The 26,559-nt window shown below is 42.8% G+C and overlaps 1 protein-coding gene across 1 annotated transcript in view; it reads left to right on the top strand.

Annotated features, from left to right (window-relative positions):
- The first annotated feature begins 6,847 nt into the window (after nucleotides 1–6,847).
- The window catches only part of tdp1 (tyrosyl-DNA phosphodiesterase 1), a 118,841-nt gene continuing 99,129 nt past the window's right edge, over nucleotides 6,848–26,559 (top strand). The window contains exons 1-2 of the mRNA XM_084337398.1: nucleotides 6,848–6,974; nucleotides 8,914–9,531. Coding sequence (XP_084193524.1) covers nucleotides 8,916–9,531 — 616 coding nt within the window. The 5' untranslated portion in view covers nucleotides 6,848–6,974; nucleotides 8,914–8,915. The remainder of the gene's footprint in view (nucleotides 6,975–8,913; nucleotides 9,532–26,559) is intronic.

The following is a 26,559-nucleotide window of genomic DNA, read 5'->3' as shown; positions in this document are numbered from 1 at the left end:
CGTAGATACCCCTCGCTTCCATTGGCTGATTTGGGTGGGTCACGTGATTTGTGCAACCAAAACATTAACTAAGTGAAGAAGAACACTAACAGATAATAAAGTTTATAAACAAAATGGGCGCATCTTTCAACACCCCTGCGGCGGCGTGTCCTTTGTGTAAGTCTTCATATCGCGACCCGATCACATTGAAGTGCGACCATCGGTTCTGCAAGCACTGTATTGGAGACTTGTGGAGTGACTCCACGACCGGACCGTATTATTGTCCCGAGTGGCAGTGCCACACAGAGTACAAGACGCTACGTACCTGTTTATTGCACTGTTTTATTGGATTCTATTAATATGTTGTACCACTGTATTTTATTGGATTCTATTATATGTTGTACCACTGTATTGCACATCGTCGCGGGCAAGACCAGCCGCATTTCATTGTATACCTGTATGCCGTGACAATTAAAACTCTTGTCTTGTCTTGTCTTGTCTTTGAGACAATAGTAACACGGCCGTCCGCATCTGGATCCCTCGCCCTCGCCCCTTGCTGCACCGCAGGTATGTCAGAGCTTCAATTGGTCATTCAAAACTAAATTAAAAGATAAACATGTTTACCACATGCCCCCCCACTCTGTCAGGATCTAGGGGTAACAGTACTGTATATTTGAATACCGTTATGTCACAAATGTATCAGTACTAAATACCTATATGTCCCTATGCCATAAATGTCATGTATGTTGTGTATGTCATAAATGTCTATATGAATTGAAAATGGGGGACCCTGATGGAAACAAGACAAACGTCTTTCTCAGGTCTGCATCCCCTTAACAATTGTATGTATTGAGCCGTACTGTATTGTACCCATTCTGCAATCTGTTAAATAAAGTTTTCATTCATTCATCCTCAAATGTACAGTTTCCCCATCCCACCTACCCAACCTCCTCCAATGTACAGTGTCTTCCCCCTCAAATGTATACTCTCTTTTTTAGACCCTTTTTGTATCACAAACAGTACTGTATTTGTAGATCTGGTATGTCATAAATGTATAGATGTAGCAGTTCTGTCTATCTGTATGTCATGTATGTCATATGATGAATTGAAAATGGGGGACCCTGATGTGAATGAATGAATGAATGAAAACTTTATTTAACAGATTGCAGAATGGGTACAATACAGTACGGCTCAATACATACAATTGTTAAGGGGATGCAGACCTGAGAAAGACGTTTGTCCTGTTTCCATCAGGGTCCCCCCCATTTTCAATTCATATAGACATTTATGACATACACAACATACATGACATTTATGGCATAGGGACATATAGGTATTTAGTACTGATACATTTGTGACATAAGCGGTATTCAAATATACAGTACTGTTACCCCTAGATCCTGACAGAGTATATACATATGATGGGGAGGGGACTGTACATTAGGAGGGGGTGGGAGGGAAATATACATACGGCGGGGAGGGAATATATACATGCGGTGGGGAGGAGACTGTCTATTAGGAGGTGGTGGGGGTTTTGGGCATTTACGGTGGCCAGTTTTGAATTGCAGCCTCCCGTAGGTGCTCTTTAAGAGCGGTTTTGAATGTGGGCAGGGATTCACTTTCCTTTACAGCTTTGGGTAGGGCGTTCCACATTGTTGTGGCATAATTGCGAAACGTGTTTAGTCCCTTGTTTGAGCCGAATCTGGGTTTAACATGATTTGTTGAGCTTCCTCTGGTGTAGTGGTTGTGGTATTCACTGACCTTTGGGAAGTATTTTGACATGTACATGGGCACCCCGGTCGTATAGTGTATCTTGTAGACCAGGCCCATTGCAAGTTGCTGTACTCTGTCGTCTACTCTAAGCCATCCTAGGTTGTCAAAGTGGGCAGGGGTGAGGTGGGTTCTGGGGTTCAGGTCAAGAAGTAGTCTGACCAGTTTGTTTTGTGATGTTTGTAATTTTGTTTTAAGCGCCTTTGAGGTGCTTTGGTACCATGAGGTGCACGCATAGTCATAGTACCCTTGAATGAGTGCTCCTGCCAGAGTCTTCAGGGTATTCTTGTTTACCAGAGAGGAGATCCCAATCTAGTTCGTTGGTTGACTTTTTTTATTACATTGGATGCCATTTTGTCACAGGAAAGATTTGCCTCTAGGATGGAACCCAGGTAGGTAATTTCGTCTTTCCTTGTGACAATATTGTCACCCACTGTAACTGAGAAGCCGTCGGTCTTGCTGAGTTTGTTATTTGAACCGAAGAGAATGGACTCTGTTTTGCCCATGTGTAATGATAGTTTGTTATCAGCGAGCCATATGCAGATTTGTAAACAAGACGAAAGTCTTTCTCTGGTCTGCATCCCCTTAACAATTGTGTATTGAGCTGTACTGTATTGTACCCATTCTGCAATTAATAATGTTTTCAATCAATCAATCAATCAATCAGGTGGGACGATGGATCTGTGCCAGTGCCTGTGGTGCCAGCAGAGCCACTCCTTGGTGCCCAGGCCCTCAGAAGGATGGGAAGCAACAACGCCACCAGAGAGGCCATTACTGTCAGGGAAACCTTCACTGGGTACTTCTCAGCTGCTCAGCTGCAGGATAGGTGCCATGGCAGAATGGGATCATCTGAGGACCTCCTACTCCTACCTCCCGTATTCACCCAAAGGCTCTTTTCAGAGCCACCCAAAGGCTCTTTTCAGAGCCACCTACTTTGTGTTGAGAGAGTTGTTCCCATGCTCAACCAAGATTGTCCTTGTACAATAACTATTTATTACCAACAATTTTGTATAAATGTTATTCATAACTAGCATAATGTTTTGGCTATTACGATGCAAATCAAGATTAAACTTTGACCAATGCATATATACATATTACAATTATGGGCACAGATACATTTAGACATTGAATTGATTATTAGAACAGTGCATATTTATTTTATTTACAGATCATCAAAGGCACAGGTAAATTAAACTGATTACAATTAAATTAAATCATTAAAAACAAGTAAACCTAAAAACAATTGAACTGATTACAATAAAACAAAGAACCTACAACTCAACTGGAAACTGAGCCTCATGCAAAACCTGCTGGATTTTCATTCTGACAAGTGAATTCTTTTCAAAAAAGGAGGTAGGGACCGCACTCAGAATATCGTTGTTTTTATTTTCAAGTTGTTATAGCGCACTGCTGTGCACACTGATGAAGGCCGGATGGCTGAAAACGTTTTGTGCGCTATAACAACTTGAAAATAAAAACAACGATATTCTGAGTGCGGTCCCTACCTCCTTTTTTGCAACTTAATTAATGTTGGACTACGCACCTGTCTGAGCGCAGTGGTTACCCCCTTTTTCTACTAAAAGTGAATTATTTTCACCATCAAGTGTGTCCAAAGCTGGCAGCAGGCTCAATAAAAAATTTTCATTGCTGTTTCCTGCTGGTAGGTAGTCAGGCGGGTGGTGGTGGTGGAGGAGGAGCCCTGCCCTGCGGTTATGTCCCCGTGTGCAGCAGGTGGTGGAGCAGCTATCTCCGCTGGTGGTGCAGAGCTGTTATGTCCCCGACGGACGATGGAGGTGCCAGGGACCTCCCTCTGTGGAGCAGGTGGTGGAGCAGCTATCTCCGCTGGTGGTGCAGAGCTGTTATGTCCCCGACGGACGATGGAGGTGCCAGGGACCTCCCTCTGTGCAGCAGGTGGTGGAGCAGCTATCTCCGCTGGTGGTGCAGAGCGGGGCAGTGTTGTGGATGGACCAGGGCCCTCCTCCTCACTGCTCAAACCTTGGGTCGTCTGGGTGACAGACGACAGAATATTTCAGTTTTGGAGATAAAACTAGAATAATTAAATTAAGTTTCCACTTTTTCCAGTTTTCCACAAAATGCCAAAGCTATATATATATATATAGTTTGCCATTTATGTAAACAAACCTGATTACATCAGTGGTATCTCACACACATTCTGTGAATGTTTAACAATAAAAACCTTGTGACTGGAAATGTTATCTATGTCCATCTGTGTTAAATCTCTGTACAGCTTTTGACTAGTTAATATATGATCAACTAGTATACTAGGCAAAGACACTAGGTTACAGTCTGACGGCCTTCTTATAAACAACAGCCAAGGTTGAGGAAGGAGATATGACATTCTGGTCTCTGATGATGAACTGAGCACTTTTCTGTGGGCATGGAAACAGAAATAAACTGTTCTATATTTTTATACAAATTGACTCGATCTGAATTCCTACAGCTTCACTGTTTGGCTCATTGGAATATTCCACAACAACCTTCATCTCCTACTCCCTGCTTGCACTGAAGTGATCAGGCCCTAAAGTCAATTATTACCTCTGACATATATGATGGAGGCAAGCAAGGAGTCCACAGTCTGCTGGCTCTCCATCTCCCTGAAATAGCTGCTGGTCTCCCTGTCTTGCAAGTGTGGCTCTAAAAAACTGAGAATGCTCAAATATTTCCATCTTTTTCTTTCTCCAGCTTCTGCTGCACTCTTCTTCTCTTTGTCAGCCTTTCTATCTTTTCTATATTAGGTCTGGAGTTGCCCTCATTAAAAACTGATTTGGAGTCTTTGGGTAAAGGAGTAACCTTAGCCTCCTTCCATCTCTTTGGACATAGTCCCACTTGTATACATCTATTAATAATATGACACTGGACTTGCTATGATCGTAGCAGTAATTCTCAATAATTTACTATCCAAGTTGTCTGTGCCAGCTAACTTGCTGTCAGGTAGAGCCTGGAGTAACCTTTCAATATCACTAACCTCAACCTGTTGAAAATCAAATGTACACCCTTTATCTTTCATTATGATATTCTTAATTATGTCATTTGATTTTGTATTGTTTGAGATGTGCATTCCCTGCCTGAGCTGAGATATCTTACTTGCATAAAAATCATTAAAATGGTTGGCAATATCACATGGTTTGGTTAGGACAATTCCATATGACTCAACAAAAGGTGTACAGACATTGGATTTTCTACCCATAATTTGATTTAAAACATTCCATAGATTTTTACCATCATTTCTCACATCATATAACCATGGTTTAAAATATTCCCTTTTTCTCACCTTATTTAACTTTGTGACTTGATTACGTAAGGAACGGTACTTTTGTCTGTCATCTGCAGAACTGGAACACACTGATGCTTTTTTGGCTACAGTATGTCTCTCTCATTCATTAAAATTCATTAAAAGCTACTATCTATCCATGGGGCTGATTTGTTTCTGACATAAATAAGTCCAGTGCAACCTCTGGGTCATCCTCACAACATACCTCCTCCCAGTTTATACCCAACATTTCATTAATAAAACCTTCTACATTAAAACTCTTATATGACCGTGAGTGAAATTTCAGGGGAGCTCCCACAGACCGTAGTACAATATATACATACATGAAACACATATAACACTGTACATAACAGAATATTTTAAATAAAGTGCATGATGAGTGGTAACAGTGATTATCAAGTCCAGGTAAGTGCATGGTGCACGTGAGGGGACAGTCAATGAGCGTTTAACAGTCTGACTGCTTGGGGGAAAAAGCTGTTCTTAAATCTTTAACTCTTGGCATGTATGGACCGGTATCTCCTCCCTGAGGGAAGGAGCTGAAAGAGGTGATGTGCTGGGTGAGACTGGTCCTTGATGATACACTTGGAGCGGTGGAGGCAGCGGGAGGTGAAGACGGAGGTGATGTTTGATAGAGGAGTCCCGACAATCCTGCCTGCCGCCTTCACCACCCTCTGTATAGCCTCTTGCTCTGCCTTTGTGCAGCTGGATAACCACACAGACTTCACACAGACTGTCTGTACAATACTGCTGTAGGCCTATAATACTTATGTAAATAAGTAAGGCAATTGAAATATATCTGCAGTACAGCTCAATACACACAATTGTTAAGGGGATGCAGACCAGAGAAAGACTTCCGTCTTGTTTACATCAGGGTCCCCCATTTTCAATTCATCATAAATGTACAGTTCCCTCCCCCTTGTATATATTTACTGTATGTCACAAATGTAACAGTACTGCATGGTCTGCATCCCCTTAACAATTGTGTGTATTGAGCTGTACTGCATTCTGCAATCTGTTAATAAAGTTTTCAATCAATCAATCAATAAATCAATAAATCAATCAATCAATCAATCAATCAATCAATCAATCGGTCACTGTACCCATTCTGCAATCTGTTAATAAAGTTTTCAATCAATCAATCAATCAATCAATCAATCAATCAATCGGTCAGGTCACGTGTACCCATTCTACAATCTGTTAATAAAGTTTTCAATCAATCAATCAGGGCCTGTGGTCACGTGTACCCATTCGGCAATCTGTTAATAAAGTTTTCAATCAATCAATCAATCTGTTAATAAAGTTTTCAATCAATCAATCAATCAATCAATGAATCAATGAATCAATCAATCAATCAATCCCGCAGTGCAACGTGACCCAAATCATACGGCAATCTGTTAATAAAGTTTTCAATCAATCAATCAATCAATCCCGCAGTGCAACGTGCAACGTGACCCAAAATCACGTCACCATAAAGTTTTCAATCAATCAATCAATCAATCCCGCAGTGCAACGTGCAACGTGACCCAAAATCACGTCACCAAAATCAGCCAATGGAAGCGAGGGGTTGCTATGTGCAGGGCTTGTATGTGCGGGGCTTGTAAGCGCTGGTCTGAAGGTCTGCAGCTGGATACTATTGTCTCGGTTAGAGAGGGGAGACTGGAAGGCTGGCCCGATCGCCGGGTCGGTAGGTGGCGGTAAATGGCCCAATTTTGGTGCCCGTCCGCCGTAAAACACCAAATAGAAGAAGAAGAAGAAGAGGTTTTATTCACACGGAACTCTGCCCAAGGATACATGTTTCACATCGGACGCAGTTGTTCGATGTGCATCTCCATAACATGAGCAAAGTGCGTGAATTTGACATCAACATAGCAGCTTCGAGAGCCCGCATGTAATAATAGTAGTATTCTTCGAGCCCAAATCTTCACTTCATAAGGTCAGAATGCATGCATTCTACGAACAAATTGGCAATGATCATGATTGTGCAACTCGAGTATCTCTCTCAGTACTAGATGGCTAGTTGTTTGTAGTTTTCCCGCCACCTGCAGATTGAATTACAACTAACCAGGTATATTTGTTTTGCAATATGGCTACAGTATCTTAAAAAGAAGGACGACCGGTTGGCAAACTGGCATCTTAATACTTGCAAAACCTCGTTCAACAACATGCTTGCTTGCAAGACTACCTGCCTAAGTGGGCGTGTCTTTAACTTCTAAGAATCCAAAAAGCCCATACACCATTGTTCAGATTTTTTAGATTATTGTCAAGCAGAGTTATGAAATTGCATGTTGACAGGAAGTCAGTGGGGGGCATGCAAGAAGTTTGTCTCTAAAAAAAATCAACGACTTAATGAATGGTATAATTCTTGGTTTGTTTACATCCTACAGTACCTATTCAACTATATTATTTGGAAAACTGCTGGAAGTTGTTGTCTGCGTTCCCAGGATTTATTCTCACAATCAGTACCTAAAGCCCATACTGAACTGGGAAAAATGGCGTTTGTATGCTGCTCCCTCAACTTCTATTGCAGGATTAAAATCTTGTGGAGCTGGTCTCATTGTGTGTATTTAGATCCATCTGAATGAACTGGAGACATTGTACATCTGCTGTTGTTTTGACTGAATTGATTGCCCCATGTATACCTTTGGACTAGATAATGTTTTGTGACAGACTTTTATATTTAAACCGTGTGCTCTGTAAATGTTATTGCCTGTAATTGTTATATGTCTGTCTATCTGCAACCCTGTTAACCCTTTCACTGCCACGCTTATGTACATCCTTATATCATCCTCTGCCAGCTCTGTTTGTCTATGGAGAAGTTCCCCTTCTTTGCAGGGCTATAACTTTTTAAATTGTATTGCTAAATTGACATTACTATGGCCCATTCAACGTTAATTATCTATTGTTCAGGATGTAGGAACGTTATACTTTTTCATTCACATATTCATACTAAAATACGGTCTAAAGTATAAATATGTTTTTATTGTTTTCTGCAGCATTCTGCAGAACGTGATTTATAGCCCTAAATGCATTATATTGATGATCAAATACAGTTTGATAGCGATCAGTGCCAGATAAAAAATTTCAAATGGACGTGCTTCTAGAAGTTACTACTTATCATCTGATGTTGACCGGATGGGGGGGGGGGTCATTTATAATTCCGTGGCCAACGTTAGATGATTCATGTGGTGTGGGTGATATGATCATTAGAGCAGTTTGTATTGAACGTTAAAACGCTGAAACTTACCCCAGTCTCCTCGGGCCGTTGGGCGATGAGCGTGGAGCAAAAATATTCCTATTATGGGATGTTGAAATATGCGATCCATCTCCAGGTTGTATAATAGTATATACGTCCAAATCATGTTGTTTATCGAGTTATTGGTAACGGATCGCTATCCATTGTGTCGCGCTCGAGTGGGACCTATCGGACCGAATTGGGATGAGCACCAGTTTCCGTTTCCGGTTTGGGCGATCCGCCGATCGGCCACCAGATGGCGCTCTTGAACCGTTGGAGAGTTGAGAGGGGATCAACAGTAGATCTCAAGTCTCTGCGGGAGAAATATGATTGCGATCACAGATTTTTGAAATATTGATCTCAATGACGTGTTACGGCGTCATTGGCAGAATTAGCATGGCGGGGAATGACGTGTTAAGGAGTCCTTGGCGATTATAGTGTTAAATGTGCTAATGCCTTGGCCAGGACACAAGCCACAAGCATAGCTATACATACAATTTATGCTGTCTGGTTTAAACTGGTTTTAGATGGACTGAAAGGGCTTTGTAAAAACCTCAAGGTCAAATAACTTTTATAGTCTGCTGTTGTCCTGTCACTGTCACCTTTGACCCCATCTCCTCCACCTCTTACTTTGTACCAGACATGTCGCAGGAGGGTCACCATGGCAGGTGGACCATCTCCAGTAGTGACGACGATGACGACCCTCGTCCCACTCCTGCAGTGCAGCCCAACCAGCCCAAACCGTCCGACTCTTTCTACAAGTCTGAACAGGACTCGGTTCCCACACCGTCAGCTGCACTGACGGTGAAGGCGGAACCACCATCGGTACGAGTCACGACCCCTTCCTCCTCGCCCGCCATTGGCTCCGAGGCGAGGCGGGCAGCCCACACGAGCCAGTCAAATCCAGTGAAACATGAGCCCAGTCCCTCACTGGGTGGAAAGCGGAAGAAAGATGCAGACGAATCGAGCTGGGCCCTCTCGGACAGCGACGACGAGGACGTCAAGGGAACGCCGGCGGGTCTGGCTCAGCAGAGCTCCGCTCCGGCCAGACACTTGAGTCCGAGCCCCAAGCCCAAGAGACAGAAGGTGGAGGTTTACGAGCGCCCCCCCAGTCCGCACGGTCGGGTCTACTATGTGGACGAGACTGATGACTTCTTCGAGACCAGTGTTCCCTGCGCTAACGACACCTACAGGTTGTACCTCAACAAGGTGACGGGTCTGGATAAAAAGTACAACACTGGAGCACTACACATTAGAGGTGAGCAGAAGCAGCTTAGGCTATTGGTATATCTAGGAGGTATACAGTCGATAATCCATGTGAAGGTTTGGATTTTGACTAATACCGAAAATATATGCATACTGTATATTTTGAAGTTAATCAAATAACTGAAAAAGCTTAAATAAAATAGACAATTTAGAGTAATATAGCACAATGACTATTATTTTAAAGGGGACATGCATTGCTATTCCTAGCACTATTTGGGCAACTTTACACAATTCCTGTGAGTCTATTGAACACATCTGTAAGCTTTTATTAAAAAAAATTCATTGTTTTATATTTCTAATCAAGTACTCAAAAGCCAAATTTTTCTCACTTTGGATTTCAGGCTGTGTTGGCCTGGCTCCGCCCATAAGCACTGTGTAAATGAGTATGTCTTACTGCTGCTTCCCCGCGAGGTCCAGGTTGTGTGTAAATGAGTGTGTGTAAATGAGTATGTGCTACTACTGCTTCCCCGCGAGGTCCAGGTTGTGTGTAAATGAGTATGTGCTACTGCTGCTTCCCCGTGCGAGGTCCAGCCCAGGTTGTGTGTAAATGAGTATGTGCTACTGCTGCTTCCCTGTGCGAGGTCCAGCCCAGGTTGTGTGTAAATGAGTCTGTGCTACTGCTGCTTCCTCGCGCTGGGTTTGTTTCCCCCGACAGAAGCTCCTCTCTCTCTCTCTCTCTCTCTCTCTCTCTATCTCTCTCGTTGTCTGCCTCGCTCTGTTTGAGGAAGTGTCGGGTTACACTATCTGCCTCGCTCTGTTTCTGCTGTTGCTGTCAACCATAGAGGGGGCGTTAGTTATGCAAATCGGTGCTATATTAACATCAGCAAAACCGTCAAATCAGAACAGCTTAATTGCGTGAGGGAGGATCTCGTGAACTCGAGACTAGACTGATGAGTCAATATGGTAATTAGAGACACAGACCCATATTACTATAAAACCACACTAAACACAGAAAAAAGCCATTTATAATGCATGTCCCCTTTAATATTACAAATATAATGACAGAATATGTCATCACATTGTTATTTGTACTAAAAAATAAACACTGTCAAATCCCGTACTCTCAAGTACTGAAGAATACAAATATGATGAAATTGTATTTTGGGCATATGGCCCTAAGAACTGATCTGTTACTTTTACTGAACAGAATAGACGTTGACTGTGATAGTTTGGGGTTGTTGGTTTAGATATAATCAAACATTCTTTCTCCGATCCCATGACGTCATTTATCTCCTGCGGAGAGTGAGGATTATAAAATGAATGTGTTTTAAAGTGTGATGCTGTTTGTCATTTTAACAGCAGATACACTTTCTTAAATTCCATTGTCCCCGACAGAGCGGTGTGACGGGGAGCTCGGATGTGTTTTGCTTGCTGGTGTTATTATAGCATTAGCTGAAAAGCTAGCTAGTTGGAACAACATCCGCTTTAACGTTACATCAAATCAGTCCTTTCTCCAGGACCTGACACTGTCCGTCTATCAACAATAATTCACCCACGGTGAATCGTATTTAAGTCAAGTAGCTACTGACTAGCGTTAGCTGACTAACGTTATCAAATGTCAATGTGAAAACCTTGCGGGGAAGACGAGCTAGGTCAGCTCACTTAACTTGATAACGGTACCTTGGCTAAAGTTGGTGCTATTCATAATCCAGCAATAATGGCTGCAGACCTGCAAGCAAAGTACAGCAAGTTCCAAGTGCCAAAGGATAAGAGTCTGAGGCGGAGTCTCAAAAGAGAATGTTGAATATTTATTTTGCATCGAAAATCGCAACATAAACGTTACTACTAGTCAGAGCATCTGCTACTAGCTAACAGACTGGGTAGCAAGTGCAACAACGTCTAACGTCCGTGCGGATCCATGGGTGAACTCATTGGAGTAGGGTATATCTGCAGTGTCGCAGCCCCATACTCATTGAGCATAGTTGTATTAATGATACTAATACTAATCTATACAATCACCTGTTGTTGAATAAATACCATTACTCTCTAGTTATTACTAAAAAACAGTATATATAAAACAGTATCTGTAGCTGTAAAAAAAAGAAAAAGTATAATTTATATAATATACTTTATTTAATTTTTTTTTTAACACTTTGAGTGCCAGCAGGGGGCGCACGATTTAGAGCTTGAGTGCCGGCGCTGTAGTCAATGGGAGGGCGAGCACATTTGCGAACGCATAAACTATATCTTAAATTATGTGTCTAATACGCTCGTCGCTTATCAATGACTTGTTTGCAGTCAACATTGTCGAAACAGATTATTTTTTAATCGGTACATTTCCGTTTTATACCATTTTGAAAAACATTCGTTTTTGAAAACTTCCAGAAAAAAGGTGATTCTGCAGGAATCGCGCTTTAGTGGAATACACAAAACTCGTTGTAATTTTTCGGCCTATTTATAAATCGTTTTCAAATAAACGCTAGATTATCGATAGTATATGTGTACTTATGCACTCTAGAGAAGCGGGCTGAAAAATCGATTCTTATTTCCTGATCAGCACACACACATCCACACGCACACACACACATATGGGACACGCTGAGATATAGGTGAAAAAAACTCTGATTATCCCAAGACTGGTAAAATAGATTCCTTACCTCACATCAGATGTTCTCCAAAAAGATTATTCCAATTCCTGATCACCATTCCAAATATCGATCGCGTTTATTGATCCAACGTTGGGTACTGGAAACTAGGGATGGGTACCTTTCACATTTGAACCGATACCGGTACCGGTACCGGTACCTGTGAATCGATACCGGTACCCAACGGTACCTTTTTTCGGTACTTTAAAAAAAAAAAAAAAAAAAAAAATTTTATTAATTTTTTTTTTTTACTTTTTTTTTTTTTTTTACTTTTTTAGGATTTTTAGGATTTGACTTGATTCAACAACAAAGCAGTCGGAGCAATGACAAGCCGAAAACTGTCGAAATTTAATTTACCTACCTCAGTCGTAAAAAAAAATCCAAACTTCAAATAACTACAATTTCGACAGTTTTCGGCTTGTCATTGCTCCGACTGCTTTGTTGTTGAATCAAGTCAAATCCTAGGTAAGCATATATTGTGCGTGTGAACGTTGACATGAAAAGAAAAAAGTAAAAAAAAAAAAATTAATAAAAAATATTTTTTTTTATTTTTTTTTTATTTTTTTTTTGGTTTCTCACTTGATTCGATACTCGGTAGTACCGACGTGTTTCGGTTCGGTACCTCAAAAGTACCGAATTCGGTACCCATCCCTACTGGAAACACATATTCCACGCTGTTCTGCGGCTCGGCAATGAATGGGATCGTCTCCGGTTACATGCCTGACAAGTAAAATGTGGATTCCGGACAATTTTTTTCCCATCCATTTCATTCAGTCCAATCCAATGGGTGCAATACCATCCGGAGAGATGATAGGGGGAGGCTCAGATAGATCCCCAATGGTAACGTGAGGCTAGATTGATGAAAAATTCATGGAAATCGATAATACAAAAAATAAGAATTAAATAACGAGATTTCTCGTTCTTGGCACTCAACGCATGGCATGAATTAACGAGATTTTTTGTGGCTGGCACTCAAAGTGTTAATGTATGCACTGGTATCGGATCAGTATCGGTGTTGGCCGATACCCAAAGCTTAGGTATCGGAATCGGATCGGGAAGGAAAAAATGGTATCGGAACATCTCTACCCAAAACTACTAGTGTTTTCGCGGGGCGCGCGTGTCACGGATACGTGGTGTCAACAGCGCAGTAAGGCGGTTGTTAGTATCGGTGCATTTCTCTACACTGAGCTGAAATGAAACGATTGCACATAAATTAGGTAAATAAATATGAACAATATTTATTTACAACACATAAATTAACTTATTTACAATTATACATCCAGTAGTGACAACACACATATGAACTATTTACAATACAGGGAGGCACATACAACACTCATAACTATTTACAACCAGTGTCAGAGCGAGCGCACTCAAGTTGTTCGGAAATTCTGAGGGCTCAGAGTGCACACTGGACGCCCTGACCAAAGAGTCAGTTTATCAGAGCAGATTTTCAGAGTGAATTTATTAACTCACCTTAAATAGGGCCCAGTATGAAATCCGTTTTTATCTTTTCCTGTTTTCGGATATGAATTTTCCTGTTTTCGGATTTCTCGGTTTTTAATTTTCTCGTTTTCGAATTTCTCTGATTTTATATTTTTTTCCTTTGGATTTAACCAAAACAAATTATACAAAATTATGTTTTTAACTAACTTTAATAACAGTACATCTGCAAACAGTGCCAGTGTAGTTATATTTCGTATAGCTTGCGCTCTAAGTGGAACATATCCTATATATATCAGTCTAGATACTGAATACATTTCAGGGCTGTACGCTAAGCTTTTTCACTAGGGGCACACTTGCCCCTAAATGAGAAATTTAGGGGCAAAGAATATTTTTTAGGGGCACATTTTTAAATAACTATTTTACCATTATAGTAGGGCTGGGCGATATGGCCTCTAAATGATATCGCGATATTTTGACATTTCCTCTAAAGCACTTAAAAATGCTTGATTGAACCCTTTGATGCATACAGTCACGCCAATATGATGATTATAATAAGTCCCTGCAACATATGTTTGCATTATTAAACCATGAAGATGCTTTAAAATATAATTTAATGAAAATGTACTAAGAGTAGTCTACTGACACACTAATAAAAAAAATTATTTACATCTAAGACAATTTATATAAAAACTCTTGGGTGCCTTTTACACAGTACTGTGTTTTCTATCCACTTTAGCCAAACACACACACACACATATATATACACACACACACACACACACACACACACACACACACACACACATATATATATATATATATATATATATATATATATACACACACTACTGTGAGAAAATAATAATCACACAGACTTAATGATTTTAGAATATTTCAGAGAGAGCGAGAGAGAGAGAGAGACCCTTCGGGTTTTGATCGTCTAAGCTGCCGTAGGTGATGACGTCACACTCGAATGTAAACAGGAAGAGATGGAGACACACGGAGATGGGAATTGAATGATATACAGAAACGAATAACCAATAAATATGAAGTTATGTTTAAACTTCTGTTGTCAAGCGCTGTCAATATAACCCACCCCCTTTCCTCACGAATGGAACTAGTCTTGTGGAGTCCGCTTTGACCGTTTTCCAGGGTTAGCAGAGATCGCTAGTTAGCTTAGCATAATCCTAATGGAGACCTTGGTTAGAAGCTACCGTTAGCTCTAGGGATGCCCCGATCGATCGGCCACCGATCGTTATCGGCCGATACTCAGTATAAATATGCAATCTGTGAATTCCGATAATTAGTCATATTCGCCGATAGCGGAAACCGATCAAGCGAAGCTCTCACTCGCTGTCTGTCTCAGACACACACGACCTGCAAACTGCCGCTGCTCCTCCTCCCTAGCCCCGCCCGCCCCCGTGTAGAGTTTGTAAACAAAGAGGTGCGGCTCCTCTGCTCGAGTCTGTAGTGCACTGCATTCGACCTGCGCTAACGTTAGCTACCTAGCTATCGTTACTGTTTAAACAAAATTACCCAGTCAACTATTCACGTTTAGTAGGCATTGTCTAACGGTATTTAGCCGGCTAGCTACCGATAGCTCCTGATATCAACAAATGATCCAGAAAGTCTAGTAGTTCATGTTCATACCTCAGTTAGCTTGCGTTAGCTGACGTTCGTTTACTGTTCAAAACTAAATGTCCCATTGAACTAAAGTTCTGTCTTAACGTCATCTAGCCGGCTAGCAGTAGCTACAGATAGCTCTTGATATCAATGTCTTATAACATTGATTTAATGCGTATTCGAGCTGAGGGCTTGCTGAATGTGAAATGACCAAAGCACTTAACGTTACCAATGGGGTCCCGCTGCAGCGCCGGAGAATCCTTTTTGGAGCTGGGCTACTAGAGTACACACAGACAGTGGAGCTGTTTGCAGATAGTGAGCATTTTGACTTGTTGCGTGGTGGCGATGTCTCGCAGTCGCAGATAATACAAGTACAAGTCTAATTATATAATATATATATTTTATAAAAAAAAAAAAAAAACTTTTTATATAAAATACGTTTTAATTTCTTTTTAATCAAAAACAATCGGTATCGGATCGGTATCGGCCGATATGGCTCACGACGATCGGTGATCGGTATCGGTGGCAAAAAACGTAATCGGGGCATCCCTAGTTAGCTCATTGCTCGTGTCAATTAAATTGCATGTTATTAAAGGTCCGCGCTGGTCTGTCTAATGAAATTACAACCGCAACATTATATTGCACTGTACAGCCCTGGTTGTAGGCTAATGTTTTACTACAATTTGTATGGATTAATTTAGGAGTGAAATGCGAATGAAGGGTTGAAATCACCACTCGCAAGCTTGCCCCCAGATATTATTTTAAACTCGCACGGACCAAATTAGGGGGCAATTTGCGATCATATCATCGCAGTGTACAGGCCTGCATTTCTCCACAGTACATGTACACCCCCATCTGTTCCTCTACATAAGCAGGGGTGTGGCCATACTAACAGCTCCTTCCTTATTTTCACCACCGACAAGTGTCTGTATACACCACTTGAGTTTAGTGACCGAAATAGTTGGAAAGGAGCTACGTTGAAGAGAAGGAGCTGCGTTGACATTATATCTTTGTTTTCTCTCTCACTATTTTCGAAGAAATACAGCGATAATGTCTTCGCCACGGAGTGTCTAGAACAGGGGTCAGCAACCTTTTTGACATGGAGTGCCTGTTTGAAATATAGTTGTAACTAGTGTGCCTCAACAATATAAGATAAGATATTCCTTTATTGATCCCCTTGGGGAAATTCAGGCATCATAGCAGCATGGGAGGGAGGGGGGAGGGGTACAGGTAGTAAAACAACACAGTATACAGGTAGTAAAAGACAACACAGGCAGTGTAAACAATTTGATCAATATGGTCAATATAATTTACTATCTGACTAGCTGAGGAATATTCACATTATTCACAGTGTCACATAAGGTGCAGTATGCATGAGGTAGTGTTATAATTTACTATCTACTGAGTATACATTAATCAAAGTACCAGGGTAGTCTACTTTGTCCCCCTTGGGTTCCTATAAGTCCCAGGTCAATGTCTGGTAGCAGTCGCTGTCGCTGCCCCCTGTTGTGGGGCCTGGAGGCTGCTAGTCACTGCCCACTGTTGTGGAGCCTGATGGCCGCTGGTATGAAGGACTGTCCGAGGCGGTTAGTTGAGTGTCGGGGGGGGATGAGTCTGTGGCTGAACGAGCTTCTCATCTTGACTAGCTCGTCGTAGAGGGGGTGGTAGGGGTTCTCCATGATGGCATCCAGCTTCCTTATCATCCCCCTCTCTACCATCACCTCAAGTCTAGGTAGCTCGACTCCCACCACGGAGCTAGCCTTCCTCACCAGCTTGTTGAGCTTGTTGGTGTCCCTTGAGTTGATGTAGCCTCCCCAGCATGCCACAGCATAGAAGAGGATGCTGGCCACAACAGACTGGTAAAAAGACTGCAGCAGTTTGTTGCACACATTGAAGGACCTGAGTCTCCTCAGGAAGAACAGCCTGCTCTGTCCCTTCCTGTAGAGGGCCTCTGTGTTGTCCGACCAGTCCAGTTTATTGTTCAGGTGTACCCCAAGGAACTTGTATGAGTCCACCATCTCCACATCCACCCCTCGGATGGAGATGGGAATCGGGGGGGGCCTCTTCTTGCCCCTCCGGAAGTCCACCACCAGCTCCTTGGTCTTACTGGTGTTGAGTTGGAGGTGGTTGCTGTCGCTCCACCCCACGAAGCTCTCCACCAGGGCTCTGTACTCCTCCTCATCATCGTCGGTGATGTAGCTTACGATGGAGGAGTCGTCTGAGAACTTCTGCAGGTGGCACCCGCTGGAGTTGCGGCAGAAGTCTGAGGTGTAGAGGGTGAAGAGGAAGGGTGACAGCACAGTTCCCTGGGGGGCGCCGGTGTTGCTCACCAGTACGTCAGACTGACTGTCCTTTAGTCTGACGTACTGTGGCCTCTCAGTGAGGTAGTCCTTGATCCAGGCCACCAAGCCGTGCTCCAGCTGCATCGCAGAGAGCTTCTCCGCTAGCAGTGACGGCTGGATGGTGTTGAAGGCGCTGGAGAAATCAAAGAACATAATCCTCACTGAGCTGCGCGGCTTCTCCAGGTGCGTGTACGCTCTGTGGAGCATGTAGATGATGGCATCCTCCACCCCGATGTTTGCCTGGTATGCAAACTGCAGGGGGTCGAGGGAGTCACGCACCAGGGGCTTGAGGTGTTGCAGGACCAGTCTCTCAAACGTCTTCATGATGTGTGACGTCAGAGCGACTGGCCTGTAGTCGTTGGGGGTGCTGGGACGTCCCTTCTTGGGCACCGGGACAATGCAGGAGGTCTTCCAGAGCTGGGGCACCCTCTCCAGCCTCAGGGAGAGGTTGAAAAGATGCTGGAGCGGTGCTGCCAGCTGCTCCGCACATACCTTGAGCACCCTGGGATTGGTGTTGTCCGGTCCTCTGGCCTTGTTTACGTTAATTCTGGAGAGCTGCCTACTGACCTGACTGGTTGTGATCATCAGGGTTGGGGGTGGTGGGCAGTCTGCTGGTGTTGGGGGTGGGGTGCCGTTGCTGATGGGTGTGGGTGGGTGGGGGGTGGGGGGGCTGCTTTGTAGGTGTGATCTGGTGCTGGTGTCGATGGGTGGGGGGAGGGGTGTGGGGAGGCCACTCTGGTCAAAGCGGTTGAAAAACGAGTTGAACTCGTTTGCACGCTCTGGAGGGCCCTCCACAGCTGTGCCCTGCTGTTTGAAACCAGTGATCTTCCTGACCCCCGCCCACACCTCCCTGGTGTTGTTGGCCTGTAGTCTGCCCTCCAGCCTGTCCTTGTAGCTGACCTTGGCTGCCCTTAGCTCTTTTTTGAGCTCCCTTTGGACAGCCCTGGCCTGCTCAGTGTCCCCTGCCATGAAGGCCCTCTTTTTCCTGTTTAGCAGGTGTTTAATGTCCTTGCTAATCCAGGGTTTATTGTTTGAGAAGCAGCGTACCATCTTTGTGGGTACGATGCTCTCCTCACAGAACCTGATGTAGTCTGTGATGCAGTGGGATAGTCCATCAATGTCATCACCGTGGGCCCTCTCAAACATATCCCAGTCTGTCCATGCATCGTAAATTTCGTTCTCATAATCGGGTATTTTTAACACTATGGTCGCCGATGACGTGTTTAGACGTCATTCCTAGCCATGCTCATTCTGCCGAAGACGCCGTAACTCGTCTTTGATATCAATATTTCAAAAATCTGTGATCGAAATCATATTTCCCTTCCGGAGCCCTGAGATACACTACAAAGCTCCACTCAACTCTCTAGCGGTTCAAGAGCGCCATCTGGTGGCCGATCGGCAGATCGCCAACAGGAAATGACCCCGTGAACCGGAAGTGCTCATCCATATGTAGTCCGGGCACTCGCTATCGTTAGAGAGACTCCGTCTTGACACAGTGAACATCGATCGGTGCAAATAACTCGAAAAAACAACATGATTTGGACGTATATACTATTATACAACCTGGAAATGGATCGGGCATTTCTCCATCCCATAATAGAAAAAATTCTGTTCCACGCTCATCTGCCAGCGGCGCGAGGAAGCCACGGTGAGTTGCAGCGTTATATTCTAACGTGTTCCATATAAACTTCTATGATGATCATATGACCCACACTGGATGAATCATCTAACGCTGCCCACGGAATTATAAACGCCCCCTCGCCCATCCGGTCAATATCAGATGATACGTAGTAACTTCTAGAACCACGTCCAGTTGAATCTTTTTATCTTGCGCCGATTGCTATCAAACTGTATTTCATCATCAATATAATGCATTTGGAGCTATAAATCAAGTTCTGGAGAAAGCTGCAGAAAACGATAAAAACATACTTATACTTTAGACCATATTTTAGTATGAATATGTGAATGAAAAAGTTTAACGTTGCTACACCCTGAACAATACATATAGGACATTGAATGGGCCATAATAATGGCAATTTAGCAATAGAATTTAAAAAGTTATAGCCCTGCAAAGAAGGGGAACTTCTCCATAGACAAATAGAGCTGGCTAGGGATGGTAAATTATGAATTTAACCCATGGCGATCAAAGTGTTAATGATAATTTTTACATTATTACATCATTATTGTTATTGTTATTATTAACAATATTTTTATGATGGTTGTATCAACCCTAAATCTGAGTTGGGGGGGGGGGGGGGGGGGATGCAATGCAGACAAACAGCTGCATACAGTGCGACCATTTCACTCACATTTGCCTATTAATTTTTGGACACATCACACACCATCGGTGTGTGTACTGTACGTGTGCTGTCATAGCTCCACCTACAGGCCTAATGGAGAACACCAGGATGTGAATGGAGGGTGAATGTGAGGTATATCGTGTAAATAAGTTTTGATTGATCGCAAGACTACACTGTAAAAAAATAATAATAATAAGTTACCAGAACTTAAAAATATTGAGTTCAGTTACTGTGCATTAAGGTTTTCAGTTTTCAATCCATAATAAGTTAACAGAAAAATAAGTACAACACAACCACATTATTTCAACCTAATAAAACTATGTTTATTGTCATTGTTTTAAGAACACAAGTTGACTTATGTAATACTCAAATTTTGAGTAAAAAAAATGGCTTTTAACATGTGCAATGTTCAATGAAATAGAAAAATAAATAATAAAATTTGTTGATTAATCCCACGTCCCACAATGGTGACCGTAATAATGTTTTTGTTATAAGGCTCTGCAAATGTTACTGAATGATGTAGCAATGTATTTCCAGCTAAATTGAAATAATAAACAAATAAAGGGTCTCAATTAAATATGTGGTAGTAAAAAGAACCTGTGGGAGGATTTCAACAAGATAAATGCGACAACAGTGCAAAATATTTCACTATAATATTTATAAAAAAAAAAATAAAAGATTATACTGCTGCCCCCTGTGCCTATGAAAATGCCCCCGCGTGCCTATGCAGGCACGCGTGCCTAGGGTTACCTACCCCTGGTCTAGAAGATGATGATCATTCTGACTTCCACCGGTGCTTCGTATTAGGGGCTCGCGTTGCTGAGCAATCCCCGCCGGCATTACCTTCGGCTCTGCAGTTGGACACTTTGCTTGGGAGGCGCTCAGCCGTGTGGGGGCTGACGGCCTCTCTGGGGCGGGTGTAGAGCCATATGAAATCCGCGATCACGGAATCGCGGACGGAATCGCGGAATTGAGCAATAAAAATGGAATTACCTGTAAAACGTGGAATATTGCAGAATTTGCCATAATTTGGACTGTAATTCCGTTTTCGGGATAACGGTGGAACGTTTGGTGCAAAGCAAACATGACCGGGACGCTAAAGCGTGTTACACCGCGCGCGTCACTTCCACACTGCTTCACAACAACACAGCAATGTCCAAGCGTGTAGCTGCTCCGGTATTAACAGCATCCAAAAAGCTACGAAATACCACACTAAACCCTAAATTCAGAGCAGAGCAGTATCCTAATGACTTTTATGCCTCCGGTGATAAGGTGTTTTGCTAATTCTGTCAACGTTCCGTGGACTGGACCCGCAAAAACACTTGCGACACTATTGTGAAATAGCTATAACGTTAGGTCATGATAGCTTCTAGCTAAATCTAGTGCACCCATCCATTTGTTTAATGCAAACGATTGTCATTATACACTGCCCTTTATAAACTAAATACACTTAAATAGCTATGTAACGTTATAGGACTATAGATGGAAATGATAGCTTCTAGAAGTTCTAGCTAAATCTGGTGCACCCATCAATTTGTTTAATGCAAACGATTGTCATTATACACTGCCCTTTATAATCTAAATAAACTTAAATAGCTATGAAACGTTACAGTACATAGGACTATAGATGGAAATGATAGCTTCTTGCTAAATCTAGTGCACCCATCCATTTGTTTAATGCAAACGATTGTCATTATACACTGTCCTTTATAAACGAAATAAACTAAACTAAAGGTGCCTAAATTATGCATTACTATATTTCATCACAATATAATAGATATAGCTAGGTTACTGACATTGTCATTGTGATAATGTCAGTAGTAGCTAGCTGTATCTATTGTTTACACTTGAAATATGTATTTTTATTTTGTCACAATATTAATTGAAAAATATTGTGTAAAATTGAACTGTATTTCTGAGTTGCAGCACTTAAAAACATTAAATGGACTGTTATATCTTATTCAATTGTGGACATTTATTCATTCCCACTTATTAGACACTATTTCTGATGGTAAAATGAGCATAAAAAGCAAAATACAGAATTCTGAAATATTAAAACGGAAAAAATGGAATTTGGGAAAAAATAAAATGGAATTTGGAAAATAATAAAACGGATTTCATATGGCTCTAGGCGGGTGATGTTTTTGCAACGCGGGCGCCAGGTGTGTTGGTTGTGGGGGGAACAACTACACAGCTTACGAAGGCCGGCTCCAGGCTAGGATATTTTTCCTGCCCCTTAGCGACGTGGAGGGGGTTCTAGTTTGATGCCCACGTTAACATTAGCTCCTCATCGAGTGAGAGCTTTGTTTTCCTGGGACCGTGATTCCGAATCTGCGGTTCAATTCCCCGGGTCTCTGGACAAACGGATACCCACTGTGTTTCATTATGAGAATATCTCCATGCTCAAGTCGGCTATAGTCCGCGAGGGACTTGTAATAGTTGTAGTTGGTAAACACTGTTCTGAAGAGGGATGTGTGTTGCCTTCTTTTCACTTCTTTCTTCGGATGAGAAGAGGAAAAGACAGCGGCTGTCTGAAGTGTTGGCCTGTATTGCTTTTCTCACATTGTACAGTTTTCAGTGGTAGCCGCTTAGCTTGCTTCTGCGTTAGCTAGTGGTTAGCGATAGCCGGGTTGAGCTTACTGTTAGCCAGTTAGCTGTTTAGCTACAACGTTAGCTGCTCATTTTCGCTCGGCTGGGAACGTTAGCTTAATGCTATCAGTTAGCCTAGAGTTAGCTGTTAGCTTGTGCTACAACCTTTGGCATTAGCCGTGAGAATAGCAGGCCCTGGCACTCTGACTACGACATCATCTTTGACAGAAGATGTAGTTGGGCCTGCACCATGACCGGCTGCAGGAGGGGGGCGTCTTGCCGGAGCGGGGCTCCGGCCATCGCTTCTTTTTGCCCCGCCAGCGAGAGGCCTTCGTCAACGGGGAGACCTGTGTTGCGTCTTTTCGTCCTGCGTTCGTTGGTGCAGGTAAGATGTCCATTGAACATTACCCCACTCTTCCTTCCTTCCCCTCCCGAATGTTTTGTTAATAACAATGTTTTTTTCTAGGCAAAACATATGTTACTTCACTACATTTGGAGATACGACATGTGCTGTGTGTGAATTGTCTTGGTCGCTTGTATAGCTTGGGTAGCATTGGCCAAAGCTTGTGCTTTTTTCTCTACCTAGAAACAGCGTTGTTTTTTACGTGAGTAAAAATGTACTGGGGTTTTGTTATGATGAGAAGTTGTGTGTGCTCATGTAACGTTAGACAACGTGGCTGAGCCCACAACTGGCTGGGTTACCCTACAATGCTGTGCATAGTGGCATGTGATCAAGGGATGAGTCCCTCTCTCAGCTTGTGATGACTAGGGTGACCAGATGCAAAAAGTCCAAAAGTGGGACAACAGTAAGATTTTGGTGGGACAAAGTGGGACAACAGTAAGATTTTGGTGGGACAAAGTCGGACAGATAGATAATGTAATTTTTTTTATTAGAATAACTGCCATGGTCTTCACTGAATAGATTTAAATCAAAGGTTAAAGGTTAAATCAAAATAAATACAAATTAAATACCACCTAACATCTGTTTTAAATATTCAAACGTCATCACTTGACAGGAATGTCTTGTGTTTGATATTCCCTGTTAACACAGAACTAGGGAAAACAGTATGAATGGGAGTGTTGTACTGTGTGATAGACACTTGTTATCTCAGCTGCAGTGACCTTGTCCGTCTGGCTATCATTGTTTGGTTTAAAAAGAAACGTATCCATTGATCTGGATGTTTCTTTTTGGTGAGCCACTTTCATGTGAGACTCACGTCCACTGTGGCGCTTCAAGTCGTATTCTCCTCCATGCGCAATTGAAAACGAACTATGACACAAAACACAGAACCAAAACGACACCCAGTCATGTGTCGTTTGCCAGTCTTGGTTGTAACTGCAGGTCTGTTTCTTTTTACTGCTTTCCATCTTGAACTAGTTCGCTTGTAATGTTGTTGTGTTTTTTTTTACCAATCAGATTTGCGATATGAGGTAGCGTCACAAGTTCAACTCTCACGAGCAGAGCAGTGCGCTAAATTACTATAACCAATCAGATCTGCGATATGAGGTAGCGTCACGACTCAGTCTCAGTCACGTCACAAGCAGGCAAGCAGCGCGCTAAAGTACTATAACCAATCAGAGCAATGTGTGTGGACAAGAGGCAGGTTGCTACGTTTACTGTCTGTAGGGAGGGGCTTTTAGACGCATGTTTTTTTTTTGGCTTCGAAAAGAGGGACATCCTCTCAATATGAGGGACGCAGGACATTTGGTCAAATGGTGGGACAGTACAACCAAAAGGGGGACACCTGGTCACCCTAGTGATGACAATAACAAGTGGCAAGTTTTTTTCACACATAAGCAGGGCTGTGCCTGTTCAAACAAGGTCTTCGGCTGTGCTGGCGTGCATGATGTAAAGCTTACTCTACACATTGGCGTCGTATCAGGGGTAAGGTGGTGAGGGGTGGCTTTCCCCGGTTTTCCCCTGGGCCCCCCCCTCCCCTCAAACATGATTTTGTTTACAAGATGTGTGTTGATTCACTATGTTTTTGGGGATACGGTGTAATCCCTCAGCTTCTGCTGGGGTTGTGCTCTTGCATAGAGAGGCAATTTTTTCTGAAAATTGTTTGGTCGCTGTCATGTGGACTTAGCAAGGCCTGTGACCAGTACTTAATCAAGGACTTGTGTCTTCTCTCGTCATGAAAAACAGCGTTCCTCTTACAGTAGTGAGAGTGTACTTTTGCCCTTTTTTTGTTGTGATGGAGGGTTGTGTGTATCGTTTTCACGTTTAAGATCCACAACTGAATTAGGTGTTGGCCTACAGAAGTTACATGTGTAAGCTCTTGTACCAGGGCCCTTGGCCCCTCTCTTGGTCTGTGTTTTTTCTTCCTTTAGGGTAAAGGTGTAAAAATTCAGGTGGCAGGTTCGCACATGAGCCTATGTGAAGCTGTTACCTTGAACAGGTATACATGCGCTTCATGTAGCACGCTATGACTGGTGTCATGGCTCTGCTTTGTCATTTCATCGTATCAGGGGTGAGGGGTCATGAGGGGGTGAACTGATAAACCCTCCCTCCCCTTTCTTCTGATTGGTCAGGGGGTTGGACCTCCTGTCCTTCGGGCTTCCTGTCACGCTGTTGGGTCAGCGCGTCACAGGGTAGGGAGAGGGGGCGGGGAAGGGAGTTCCCTGGTCCCATGCCATATTTGGGCAGGTGGGTCACGGAATTCCCCCCGCCATAGATAGGGATGGGAATTGATAGGATTTTATCGATACGATTCCATTATCGATTCTGCTTATCGATTCGATTCTTTATCGAATCTCTTATCGATACCTGATCAATTTATAATTTAAATAAATAAATTGGAAATGCAACAGAACTAAGCTGGTTAGAATAACAACATGCAACTTGACATTTCTGATTGTCATTTATTGTTGAGCCCCCATGTCAGGGGCGACAGTGGCTCGGGAGGTAGAGCAGTCGTCTGGCAATCCGGAGGTTCCCGGTTCGATTCCCGCTCCTCCCGGGCAGCGTGTCGATGTGTCCTTGAGCAAGACACTTAACCCCTAACTGCTCCCGATGAGCAGGTTGGCACCTTGCATGGTTGCCTGCGCCGTCGTTGTGTGAGTGATTGGGTAAAATGTAAGGAACAAATTGTAAAGCGCTTTGGATAAAAGCGCTATATAAAAAAGCAGCCATTTACCATGTCAGAAAAATACAAAAACTGTAAAAAATAAAACATTAACTATAGCCTACACTTAAATAAAATAATGTATTTGAGATTCTCTTAAAATGTATTTATTTTTTTATTCTTAAACTAATTTAATCTATTGAATAACAGTCGTTATTCCTCTGACTTCTGTCTCACACACACACACACACACACACAGAGCTCCCTCCCCGGGCCCCTGTCCTGTAAGGTATTGGCTTGTGTTGCTACACGGACACATTTGTATGTTGCACCATGGTACTTCCTGTCTGACGGACTCAGAGTAGAGACTTAGTAAACAAACAATCCGGCTCTTATTATATGTGAACTAAAGAGTACAAGGTTTACACAACAGTCCCCACCCGCTGTTTTATTGTATTTGTACCTGTACTATCCGCTGTCAGCTGTTTATCTCTCTTTGTGAGCTTGATTAAATAGCGTTAGCTCACGTTAGCTAGCGATAGCTCCGCGGCTAATTTTAGCTCACCCTAAACTAAATCAATGACTAGGTTCTAAAGCATTCAAGTAGTTTTCACTGCACATAGAAGTAGCCAAACAGCGGGAGCATTTCGGGAGCATATTACCAAAACCCAGGCAATTTCGAGTCTGCCATGGCTACATGCTAACGCTAACATTATTACGCAACTAGGAAAAACCTGGCAGCGATAAGGGAATCGAAAGTCACGGGAGCCACACGGTTCCAGGCATCGGCCAATTAGGAACCGGTTCCCAACCGGAACCGGTTTTCGATTCCCATCCCTAGCCATAGAGTACGTCACTGGGCACGTTTCTATTGGTTGTGAGACTTCCGTGAGTTCTTTTCGGGCTCCATGTTGTGGACCTCTGTTATTGTCAAGATGAGTTGTGCGGTGCGTGAGAACTTAAAAAGAAGTTCTGCTCTGCGCTCTGTTGCATATGTCTTGAGCTTGGTCACGTAGCTCAATGTTACATATATCTTTTCAATTATTACTCACGTGGGAAGTCTCTCTGGG

Source organism: Notolepis coatsorum (genome assembly GCF_963971535.1).
Source record: "Notolepis coatsorum genome assembly, chromosome: 20".
Lineage (NCBI taxonomy): Eukaryota > Metazoa > Chordata > Actinopteri > Aulopiformes > Paralepididae > Notolepis > Notolepis coatsorum.
This window is presented reverse-complemented; position numbering and strand designations above follow the sequence as displayed.